General features: G+C 34.0%; 1 protein-coding gene across 3 annotated transcripts; it reads right to left on the reverse strand.

The window, feature by feature from the left end:
* Positions 1 to 232: 232 nt before the first annotated feature.
* Positions 233 to 8182, reverse strand: LOC133309938 (B3 domain-containing transcription repressor VAL1). Of its 3 annotated transcripts, none has more exons than XM_061510799.1 (15): positions 8068 to 8182; positions 7883 to 7967; positions 7557 to 7678; positions 6894 to 6932; positions 5978 to 6059; positions 5789 to 5890; positions 4418 to 5079; positions 4218 to 4314; positions 3863 to 4037; positions 3443 to 3519; positions 2913 to 3335; positions 2356 to 2405; positions 1960 to 2073; positions 1612 to 1679; positions 233 to 1105 (listed from the first exon to the last, which is right to left on the reverse strand). In XM_061510799.1, the coding sequence occupies exons 3-15, from the start codon at positions 7652 to 7654 to the stop codon at positions 342 to 344; spliced, it is 2751 nt and encodes a 916-aa protein (XP_061366783.1). In that variant the 5' UTR covers positions 7655 to 7678; positions 7883 to 7967; positions 8068 to 8182; the 3' UTR covers positions 233 to 341. The 3 variants fall into 3 exon arrangements, with proteins under 3 accessions (XP_061366783.1, XP_061366781.1, XP_061366782.1); XM_061510797.1 differs by having other exon boundaries at positions 7551 to 7678; XM_061510798.1 differs by having other exon boundaries at positions 7551 to 7678; positions 7883 to 7957; positions 8068 to 8157.
* Positions 8183 to 12719: the final 4537 nt, after the last annotated feature.

A 12719-nucleotide genomic window follows, 5' to 3' on the forward strand; every position in this document is an offset into this window, starting at 1 on the left:
GATAATTAATTATTACAAAGAATCTTCACTTAGCGCTACACCAAGCAAAATATAAACATCAAGATTTGCAGAGAGAAAAACAGACGCTTGACTGGGTATGCTTTTTCCTATAATTCATTCTTATAAATGACAAACAAATACATTGTCCAAGAAAGAAATGTGCAAGACCCATTTCCATGAAGAAAAATACTAAAAATATAAACGAGAACAAAATCACAATCTTTTGATATGAAAAACCTATCTTTGGCCACCCCTTTTGAAAAAGAAAGCAATATATATATATATATATATACTGTATAATATGAGTGCAAGAAGGAGAAATATAAAAATAAATAAATTGTTTAAGAAAGGTTGTTTTGACTCTGATTGGGATGATTGTATACCTCATCTCTTCTTTCCTGGTTCCAGACAATGGATGCAAAGGATCTTTCATCAGAGAAATACTTCTGACCTTCTCCATTAGATTGAGTGTGCAAGGAAGAATGCTGACCAGAATGCAGTTCGCTATCAAAGCTTCTTAGGCCATTTTGATTCATATATTCTCTTACAGGAAGGTTTGTTGTTTCAAGATGATGACTAGACATGCAAAGTCCTGTGATATCAACATGCATGTCTTCACGATTGGGATCACAATTCAGGTCTATCTGTCCAGCACTGGATTCACCCAATTCTTGTTGATCTCTGTTTAGTCCACCCTCTTTCTCTAAATGACTTGTATCATCATCTCTTGAAGCATCATTGGTAACTGTCTCATCTCTTTGGTGAATATCATCTTTTTGAGCAGCAGCATCTGCTTCACGTTCTGATTGGCGTTTCTTCTTTCTCAGCATAAGGGTTTTGAACCTGCGCTTCACAGTCATGCACACATTGCAAGTACATGTTGGCTTATGTCTACCCTTTCCACTTGGGGGCTGAATGCACACAATGCAAGAACAACCAGGACGGTGTCTAGGATGTTTGGTTGTGGCCCCAGCTGATGACTCAGAATGATCAATAAGATTTTCTCCTAAAACTGCTGCACTGGCAAGAGCATCTAAGCCAGAAGGCTCGTGTTCTTGGATTGACAACTTGCCGTTTTCTACAATTCGTCGCGGCTTCTTAAAATCTGGGAAACATGAAGCACAGCCAGAAAGATTCAGGGATTATTACACTAACCATCAAGGACAAATAGAATACAACAGTTGAATCCAATCAACCGGCAACCAGAACAAATGCAAGGCACAAGTAAAGGAGGACTTATTTGGAAGTAGAATTGATGTCTGACTGGCAATGGAGATTTCTACCACCAAGAATAGCCAATACAAACATTGTGTGCAAAAAAAAAATGAAAGACTTTATTCATTACATACACAATTATATAGAAGCCAAGCAACGTCCATGCCAACAAGCTTTTAGAATCTATGCACAGACAAGCAAGCAAAGAACTAATGCTGATGCTGACATCATTTGACACATCCAGATAATGTTATGAAATGTAGAACTTGCATAGATGCATTCGTAATGCATTATGAGCATTCGATCAATTGTACAGTAACAGCAACATCAACCACAACCCAGTCTCAAACATGACAGACGCAGAGCTTATCTAAAACAAAGATAGCAGGACCATACCTTTACTTGTTTTCAGAAGATTATCAAATTCCCTTGAGCTCAGTTCCTCTGGTACAGAACACGAAGACCTGAAAAAACAATGTCCACAATAAGAAACGTAAATCATATGATCACTATCTCATATAAAGAGGTGGATTAAAAATAAAATAATAATAATAAGGGTTTGATTTTTCTCATGTTGCATGAGACAATTTGTCTCATGCAACACAAAAAAAAATATGAGACCCACTAAGCAGGAGAGAGAAAAAGTAAAAAAGTGGATCCCATCCACTTTTGTGTGTGTTGCATGAGACAAATTATCTCGTGTAACATGAGAAACACATTTCCCTAATAATAATAATGGAGCACCTGCTTGTATCCCAAACATTTTCAGAACATGTCCACTTGGGAGGAAGAAGAGCATCAACTGGCAGCTTTCGCCATTTGGAGCAATCATCACATTGAGCCCATTGTTCTTTCCCCCTGGATGAAATTGTTTATATATTCAAGCACAAGCAAAATATGCTGCCACATCAATATGACAAGTGCAAATGCTCTCATGAAGCATAAATAAAATCTAATGCCTAATTCTGATACAAGTACCATTCTTGTGACAACAGACATGGATCCACGAAAATACCAAACTGTTGTCAGCTGTTTGAACAAATTAACAGGCAAGACCAAGTGATAAACAAGCAGTAGCAAGTCAAGACTTTCTTCTGTACCAAATATGATGCTAAATATGCAAAAAGTTTGTAATCTTACCCAGATGAACAGGCTCTGAATATAGTTCTCTTTCCAAAAACTGGGGGTTCCTAAATGAAATGAAGCAAAGATGTTACATAGATTACCCAGGTAACAGAAAATTGAACATAATGCTTCAAACTATATCAGTCCATATTGTTGAGATATATAGTCTCACATTGGTTGTATGTACAACTAATGTGGAGTTTATAAGACCTTGGGCACTCCCACCCTTTGAGCTAGCTTTTGGGGTGGTGTATCCCAAAGTTCTTTACATGGTATCAGAGCCTCGCCGCCCTCCACTTTCTTATGTGATGTTTCTTAGCACAGGTAGGCTGGGCCTGTTGCATTGTCCACTCTTCAAGCCCAATGGGCTCTCGTGTGAGAGGGCATGTTGAGATATATAGTCCCACATTGGTTGTATGTGCAACTAATGTAGAGTTTATAAGGTCTTGGGCACTCCCACCCTTTGAGCTAGCTTTTGGGGTGGTGTATCCCAAGGTTCTTTACAAATATACACCTCACAATAGCTAACCTAAAAATAAAATTATAGACTGATTTGACATTGTCACACTTACATCGTATTCTTCAAATTCTTGGTCCTCAATTGTGACAATGCTTGGCTTGACATAAGGAGGCGGACGAAGCAAGTCCTGTGCTTCTTCCCATGTAAGTCTCAACTCCATAGCATCTTCGTTATCAATGAGCAATCTCTTACTTTTTGGCCCAATATTGCGAGTCCTTTTTTTCTCTAAAATTGAAATCTGTTGCTGCAGTGAATGATTGTTTGTCATCTCACAATTTTCAATTTTAAGCAAACCAGCAGCTCCAGTACCCAACTGCAGATGTTCTGCATGTCCATTTAACATAGGTTCCAAATTCCCTTTCATCGAATGGAGAAAATCAGCATAATTACTTCCCAATGGCAGATTGTCAGTTCCACCAGAAAAGGTGGTTCCCTTTACTGAAATGCCATTAGAATGTGCAGATGTAGAGGCATCCTATTGAAACAATAATCATTCATCATATTCACCAACAGAAGAAAAAATAAAGATGTATCATTCAAAGAAGAGGCCACGGATCGTAAAATGGAAAATTGTGTTAAAACCTGTGTATCGATAGAATTTGATGCCTTTCTGAAACCCATAACAAGTTTGCCCCCAGGATCTATCCGACTAAATGTTACTGCAAAAAAAATATCACATAAAAGAATAGCAACTTCAGATTTGCAAGACATAATATTATATTTTAGTTTGACTCTACATAGTAAACAATAAATAATATACAATGGCTCAATTCTGTAAGGGCATTAATTCTCCCAATTGTCTTAAAATCATTAGAATATTAGCCGTAACACACAACCAGCCTATCTAAATTTAAGGATTTTTTGGCTAAATGAAATTATAAAAGGATTTATTACTATTAAAACAAGTGCAGATTTTATAAAATTTAACATAAATCATAATACAAGTGCAAAATTGTAAAGCAATAGGTATGTGCAAGATTTGTTCCCTAGATTGATGCTTACCGGTATCACCAGCACATAATTGCATGGACTGTATGCAAGGGGTCACACCCTCCAATACATACATCCTACTGTTGTTATTAGGCCAAAATCTGAACTGAAATGTCCACTCATTCCCCTTCACATCTTGGACCCGCAAAGGAAGACCTTCAGATTGTGAAATTTGAGGAAAATAGGCCTGCAATTCATATGCTAGTTTGTAAGATGTCCAGAAATTACAGGGTGAAGAGATATTTTCTTTAATTTAAAAAAAAAAAAAAAAACTGCAGGAAACAGAGTTCTATAGACTCATAGAGAGGGATATAACAAAGCAAGCAAAGAAAACAAGGAATAAAGAAATTTAAAACGCTAAATGTACCTCAGCACATGCTTTTGGGAGAACCAGACGACCAATTCGACCTGCATCACTAGCACTCAACACCTTCTCAAACAATGGCACTACAGTGGACTTCAAACTGTTATCATAACATTAAGGGAAACTACTGCTATATCAACTTTATATTATCAGAGTTTACTATAGATGTTCAAGAAGATCAAAATAAAAAATATAAAGGATACTCCCCAGACAATCGCTCCAGCTCTTGATCAGTAATCCTGGGCCAGTATCGAGGAAGTAACTGATTCTTGCCCCTCCCATCAGCTGGTGGCCGGGCAATACGTGCTTGAGAAACTGAGCCTTTATCTGTTTCCGCATTCATTGTAATCCCAACCTTCAACGGTTTAGGCAATAGAGGGCGAGATCTTTGCCCTTGAAGAAAGGGAGGAGATGCTTTGCCCTCAAGTCTACCTTCTACAATCTCTCCAGCAGAAGCCGGGACAGAGCTGTTCCCTGATGGGTTTCCTAGATACATACTCAAAGATGGCTGTGCAGTTGATTCCTGTATGTTTTTTATCTCCCATGTTGATCTATTATTTTCTAATGTAGAAAATGTTAAAGACTGAACAGATGGTTTCATCACATTTGAAAAACCAGTATCGACTTCCCTGAATGAACACTTCGCTTCTCGGCTGTTTTGCCCACTAGATGTAATTTTGCCATCTCTTTGAGCATGATTCCAACAGCTGGATTCACTAGCTTCAACAATTCTGCACAACTGCATAAGTTTTCCTTCATCAACACCACCAGCAAAAAGTCTTCCATCAAAATGAGCAGACTGTCGATCACTTGCATTATTCTTTGTCGATAAAACAGACCTGTTACGATTTTCAGCATTCCTCATCTGCAGAAAAACATCAAATAATAGGAACCTGTGAAACAGTGTAACATAATCAAATAACATAATATGCCTAAGTAGAGCCTCTTCAAAATTATTATTGACTACATTTGTCAAATAACTGGACTAACAGAATACCATGGTATAGAATCACAAAAAAGAACCAACAAGCAAATAGCAACAGTTTGCTGTAACATAATTAGAAAAATAACTCTATAGCAAAAGCTTGACGTCCTTAAATGATCATTTTTGTACAGAAGTCTTTCATATGATCACAAGCATATGCATGGATTCCATACAGATGATGAGCAAAAATTTAGTATCAGAAATATGGGCTTTTGCACAACAATGAAGAGAGCACAACTAATCAATTATTGCTGAAGTAATGCCACAGCTTAAGTATTAACATCCAGCCCATAAATTTAATAGCCAAATAAAACTGCACATTTAAATTGCTGGCAACCATTTTAATAACAAATTCTTTGAGACAATAATCTATCACTAAAGTATTCACAAAAAACAACTAGTGACCACTGTTGCATGATTGCATCAAATAATGTGATGAAAATTTAGACATAGATGAGTAAAAGTGAGAAGAAGCAAGATTTAGCAACAAATGAGACAAAATAAAGCCTGTTGCATTAAACAGAAAATAACCATAAATTACAAAAGCGAAACCAAAATTTAAGTTGGAAAATATCAAGATTAAACTTACCATACTAGGTTTCGAAGTATTGAGACAACTAACACAACCTATACCACCAAAGTCAAGGTACTCGAACAAAGATCTAGATACTATGCATCCACAGTGGATAGGCTGCCAAACCAAGTCAAATAGACTTCAATGATTAAGGAGAGAAAGAGGACTAAATAAAATTTAAATAAAAATAGATCACCACTTTACCTTGTTGCAAAAGTTACACTCCCTCCAACCAGGTTCTCGACGGTGGAATTTATTACAAAAAACTGAATTCTCATAGGCAGATCTAAAGCACATGGAGTGACACATTAAGGATTTCCAAGTAGGAAATATAAAGAATCAATAAATGAATTAATATTAATCAAAATGCTTGACAAGATTGTCAAAAGTATAACAGAGGGAAGATATGAGCAGAGAGAGAAAATATTACATCACCTAGACAAAATTTCACAATGAAAACTAAACCTAAGTTCCATTTGAACTAGTGAAAAATTTTTAGGAAAAATATCCTTGAAAGTGCAAGGTACACTTAGCAGAGTAAAGGGCAGAGTTGATCAATAATCATATGGGGGAAACAGGGTTTGTTTTTAACAAAATACAAGCATTTAGATTTATTTATTTATTTTAAGTACGGACATGTGAGAACTCATTCCTACGATTTTCTTCTTATTGATTACAACTTAAACTTTACTCTGTATTCTCTAGTATGCACCCTACCCTTTAGAGGAGCAGGATGCATCTTTGTAGAAAGTAAAGACTTCACAAGAGAAGCAGGAAAAGTGGCATTAAAACTACAGCAGCTAGGTGGAATTTAATTAAACTATCAAAGTGTGAGAAATGTTTACAAAAAAGTATACACTAAATAAAGTCAGGTAGACATATATACATTAGTGTCGGTGCATCACATAAATTCAGGTTCCTTATCAAAATAAAGGATCTAATGCTTTTGGCAGTAAAAACCTATGACAAAAATCATTTATTTATACAGTTTTACTAGAAAAGTAGAACTATTAATGAAATATAGAAAAAATCAATCAAGTCTTTATTACAATTAACATTAAGGGAAAAAGCAATATAATCGCCACATTGGCATATATAACTACCATATTGTTACACTTACAATGGATCAAGGATGTCACGCTTCCCTTCCTCCATAAATCTAGTATCACAGAAAGAAGCCAAAAAACTAGTCAACAAAATATATGATATGAGATAACAATTTAAAAATTATAATAATATTTTTTACTACTAACAATTAAGAATATTTATTTCACAATCCCTACGACAGACAAGAACATCCTAGCTAGTTCAGTCTTTAGAAATATTTCACAAATTAGCTACATTGATCCTCATCCTCAAACAACAACAATTTCACAGTTTCCATTCCTACCCTGGCTACCCCAATACATGATCACACACACACACATAAATGTATATATATATATAGAACAAGTACTACGTACTTTGGATTATGCACTTAATACTACTGACGAAATCGAGACCAGTTTTCTAATTCTAGCCTCACGCACATAAAACCAGAAAATCCCGGGAAGAAAAAGCAAAAAAAAAAAAAAAAAAAAGAGTTAAACCTTACAAATCCAATTGAAGAGCCCACGTGATTTCATCAAAGTCAAAACCCAAAAATATCTATAACATTCAAAATAACATCAATGGACACACGAGTCAAAACCATAATCCCCAAAAGTACCCTTTCAACGACTAATCACCCCAAAAATGGCGAATAGATAGAATTCAAAGCTAAAGGACTCAAATTTACCCGCACTTGCAGCATAGTTGGGCGAATCCACCAGATCGCAGAGGCCACCCCTTCTTCCATTCGTGGGCGCACGAAGCATTGACGAACCCAATGTCGGAACCCATGAATCAAAATTCCAAAATTTCCAACTGCCAAATACTCAAAAAAATCAAAATCAAAATCAAAACCAAAAACCCCTAAAACCAAAAAACATAAAAATAAACCCTTTTGACCCAGAATTCACAAAATTCTTAAGAATTGACATCCATACACAAAGTTTCAAGATTTACACATGAAACAACACAGGGCAAACAAAAAAATAAAACCCAGAAAAAAATAAACTTTAGTCTCACCCCAAAAGAAAGTCTAGGAATGGATCATTCACACGAACAAAAAAAGAACCCAACTTTGCAGTGCTTGCTATCTATCTGGTCAAATCTATGCATCCACAGACACATGAGCATTAAGCTGAAGAATAACAGAGCCAAAACAATGAAGAAGAACAGAGAGAAATCACCAGAGGGTAATGGAAATTGACCTGGGTTTTAGAGAGAGAAAACATGGGCATGTATGAAATTTAAGGGATGAGGAGACTCTGTAGAGAGAGAAAAATGAGAGAGAGGAGAGAGAGTATGCATGCAAAGCAACAGATGCATAAAATGCATGCACGACACTTGAAGACACACACATCACCGCTAACCTTAACTCACACACACACAAGTCGTTCATTTTTCTTTTCTTTTACTTTCAGGACAGTGATACTGTAACCCGCGGGTTTCGGCGGTGTCTCTTGTGACTGTGATTTAGACTCCCTTGTCTCACCCCTTGTTGCATTGGGATTAGGTGAAACATGTGTCCATGCTTGCACATGGAGGTGAGGTGGCATTTAAAAACTTTTAAAAAACATTAATATTTATTATTATTATGCGTTGTTGTTTAGTTAAACGGCTAAAAAATATTATAAAAAAGGGCATCATTAATGATGGGGCAACGGAGCAAAAAGATTTTAGTTGTGAAACCCACATGAAAGTTAATGTTTTTATGAAAAAAAAAATTAGACAATTTTTATGAATATTTTTCATAAGGTCATGAATTTTCAAAAATAAATAAACTAAATTAAATAATATTTTACAAAAAAAAGTTACATAATATATTCAAATAAAAATAGTATTATATTACACAAAAAGTTAAGAAATCTTGTAATTTATCAATAAACTTTAAAAAAATTTACTTGTTTTAAAATAGTATGTTATATCAAAACGGGTCAAATGAACTTAAAGCACGATATCAACCTGATCGAAAAATACACGTAATTTAGAATTTATTTGATAGTGTTTAGATTTTTTTTATTTTGAAAATTATTTTGTAAAATAATCTATAAAAATGATATTTAGAATTAATACTTTCCATAAAAAAAGGTTATCATTAAATTTAGGAGCGGCAAAACGTGTAAGTGAATCGGTCGTGTCGTGTCAAATTTGACTCTCGAGTCAAACTGTTCAATCCGAACATGACACATTTTTGGTTGGCAGTTCAAAAAATGAAACTCAAACACTACCCGTCGTGGTTCACATAGGTTGACCTGCAAAAATAAAAATTTTGATTTTTTTTCTTAAAACTTCAAAATAAAAGAAAAAAAACTAAATAAGATATGCGGGTTGACATGCAACCAGCAAGGAATATGTTAAAATCATCAAAATTTTAAGTTTTTTCATTTTTTGACAAAAAAATTTGCGGATTAACACGCAGTTCAACTCATAACACGACACTAATTCCTATCATTTACTCAAAGCTACACACGACACATTTTATCTGTCGACTTGTATTTTGACCCGCATTTTGCATGTTGTGTCGCTCATCAACCCAACATGTTTTGCCATCCCTAATTCTCATCATCATTCAATTCAGCATTCTATTCTATGGTGCATTATATCAATTGGGGAAAATATTGTAATAAAAATGACTACAACAGCTTAAAAATATTTATATGCGTATGGGGAAAATGAAGAAATCTAAAAATGATTTGCCCATTTGATTACAAACTAGCAAACAAAATAATGAGATCAAATCTCCTGAATACAAGCATAAAGGAAAGTGGTAGTTTCCTTCTTAAGATATAAATTAATCAATACTGAAATGTTTTTACATTAATATTTTAGATTTAATTCAAATAGAATAAATCCCTTCTCTCAATTTTTTCTTTAATTTTAAGGTTAATCTTTTTTTATTTTACATAAGAAAAGATTCTCATGTTACACACATAATTAAAAGGTAGGTCCCATCTTTATTTTTTGTCTTTTTACTTTTTTGTGGATCACACTTATATATTAAGTATGTAGTATTAGAAAATTTTCTCATGTTAAATGACAAAATTAATCCCCTTTAGCTTCTAGTAAGACATAATTGAAAAAATTTCCATATGCAATTACATAAAAACAATGTCACTCACAGAATTTAGCACAAAATCATAAAATCAAACAAGAATGAAAAAATAATGGTAAAAGACAGTAAAAATCAATGAGTACCAAGGAATAAGAGCACGAATGTTGAAGGGAGCGCCGTATGCATCCATGAGATAGAGATGGGATAGGGTATCAACAAATAATTTGAAAATTTATAGCCTGAGTGTCCGAATCCTTACGCCTAAAGTATGAGAATGGCTCAATAACTATAATTTTTCCATTAATGAAAATAAATTATTATTTTTCGTTTTTTTCATCCTTTTGAGAATATAAAGTTAAAAACTTAAACAAAAACAAGTCAAAAGTATTCTCTAATTTCTATTCTAAAAACTAAAACCAGATATTACTTTTACAATCATTTTTTCAAAAATATTCATTATCAAATAATTTTTTTGCTTTTCATTCTTAAAACTAAAAAATTATTTTCTGAAACCGCAATCAAACAAGCCCATAAATTTTAAGAAGTAAATCCAACGTGATTAATTTTTAGTCAAGTTGTTATCTAGTTAGGGTGAGTCTTAAGTACTTCTATCGTTACTATGATTTTGTAACATTTTTCAGGACTTCAACTCTATCTAATTAGTTTAGAGTCAAATTATTATCAAGTTATGCTAAGTTTTGACACTTTTATAGACAGTTTTGTAATACCACAAAGCACATTCATCAATTGGTAAAAGGTTATTTCATCTTAACCAAAGATCTTGAGTTCGAGGCTAACATTATAGTCCTGCTTAAACCAAATTAGCAGGATATTTGATGAACTAATGGAGAAATCTGTCGATTTTACATCTATAAAATAGGCTTTAACCATGTTATGATTTTGAGAGAAGGTAAATCATTTTTCTATTTAAATTTTTCATCTTATAATATTTTTCTAATTTTATAAAAAAATTATTATATTACAATTTGAATTTGTATGTTTTATCTAAATTCTCATTATTATTATTTTGTTTATGTTTAAATGTGGAAGTAGGTAGGGATTTAGTGAACAATCTGTAAGATTATCACTAGAGCGAATTGATGGATATATCTCACTTTTCTATAGAAGTTCATATAGGTAATAGAATTTATTGAAATATGTTTAATCTTGTCCCTCTTAACATATTCATCATTCATTTATGCAAAGCAAGTTACATTATCCTATAAAAGGAAAGTGGGTGTATAATTAATTGTGGTTAAACCACATGAAATATTAATGTGTTATTTCAAAGATTTTAATCAAACACATTCTCAAGCAGTTTCATATGACACAATAATCTCAGAGTGATTTAAGAAGTAGAAACTAGACTATCTTTACATACTTCCATGAAATTGCAATACTTCCACAATAGAACACGTTTTCAGACCGTGCTTTAATATTATGTGGATTAAATATATAGTAAGCGTTAGAATATCTCACTAATATAAAATCTCTATCTCGTGGATAGAATAAACTAATATCAATATAACCTTGAAGATATCAAAAAATATACTTAACATCATTCAAATATCTTTGAGTTAGGGCAGCATTATGACTAGCTAGAACATTTACTGCAAATGCAATATCAAGTCTAGTGCAAATTGCAAGGTATAATAATGCTCCTATGGTGATAATATTAGGAACTTCATGTCATAATCCTTCCTCATTAGCTTCTTTAGACCAAAACATATCTTTATCCATTTTTAGTGAACAAACAATCATTGGGGTACTTAGAGTATCACACTTGTCCATATAAAATTTCTCCAAAATTCTTTTTATATAATTAGACTAGTGCAAGAAAATCCCTTATGGGAAATACTCGATCTATTTTGACTGAAGCCTTTCATTTCAAATTTCTTCATTAGACAGGAATGAGCTTCCTCAACCTTCTTTCACCCACTGATTAAAAGACTTCTTAATGAACACACAAGGGAAAATGTCATTGTTCATGTAACATCTCGTGTATACCCGGTTTGTTAACATGTCATCGTATTAAGCCACGCTTAATTAAATGTGTGAAAAATCTTTTTCTTTTCAATTATGACGTCATTAAACTTAGCCAAGTTGATTACTTAATCATTTCGTAAAAACATCGCATGTATGTAAATTGCAAAAAAGAGCTAACTGAAATATCTCAATAGATAAATAAGTGAGTATCTAAGTCACGGATCTACAACACGTAGTCCGGACAATACCCTGATACATTAATACCACTCATAACTAAAACATAAAGTCAAGCCAATCCCCATGCTCACCAAATAGCAACATAATCAACAGAGTCTCAGCTCCAAGATCCATAACATGAAACTCATAACATAATAGCAACAAATATCATCCAGCATCCAAACATAAACAACATAAGCAGAAATATCAGCTAAGCTCCGGCCTCCTGCCGCTAGAGGTCTCAACCCCTGGGTTACCTGAACCTGAAATAAACGCCCCAAACGTGGGGTGAGATCTCTAAACAGAAATCTCAGTAAGACAAGGGGTCCTCAAGGATCTTCCACCCCAAGCTCACTTACATGTGCAATATAAGTTCCAAAAATAGTTAAACAGTATAAGTTCCAAAACAGTGCAATGCAGCAGATAATCATGTCATGTGTGTTACTAATCTACTGGCCAGAGAAATGCAAGAATACGTCTATTACCCACACTAGTGCAAGGTGCCACTTGCACCCACCCACACTGTCACCGTCTTGTATGACGCCACATACTCAGGCTTACCGTCTAAGTGGAACAACACATACATATTATAAGTCATTGCACATA

This window comes from Gastrolobium bilobum, unplaced genomic scaffold (assembly GCF_033153095.1).
Source record: "Gastrolobium bilobum isolate Gb01-03AN ecotype WA unplaced genomic scaffold, APGP_CSIRO_Gbil_v1 utg14995, whole genome shotgun sequence".
Classification (NCBI taxonomy): domain Eukaryota; kingdom Viridiplantae; phylum Streptophyta; class Magnoliopsida; order Fabales; family Fabaceae; genus Gastrolobium; species Gastrolobium bilobum.

Coding starts and splice junctions, on each gene's coding strand:
- LOC133309938 (XM_061510797.1), bottom strand. CDS start 7,654: ATGGGTTCCGACATTGGGTTCGTCAATGCTTCGTGCGCCCACGAATGG. Junction 6,933..7,550: donor CAACTATGCTGCAAGTGCGG/GTAAATTTGAGT, acceptor CTGTGATACTAG/ATTTATGGAGGAAGGGAAGC. Junction 5,891..5,977: donor AGTGTAACTTTTGCAACAAG/GTAAAGTGGTGA, acceptor TTGGTTTGGCAG/CCTATCCACTGTGGATGCAT.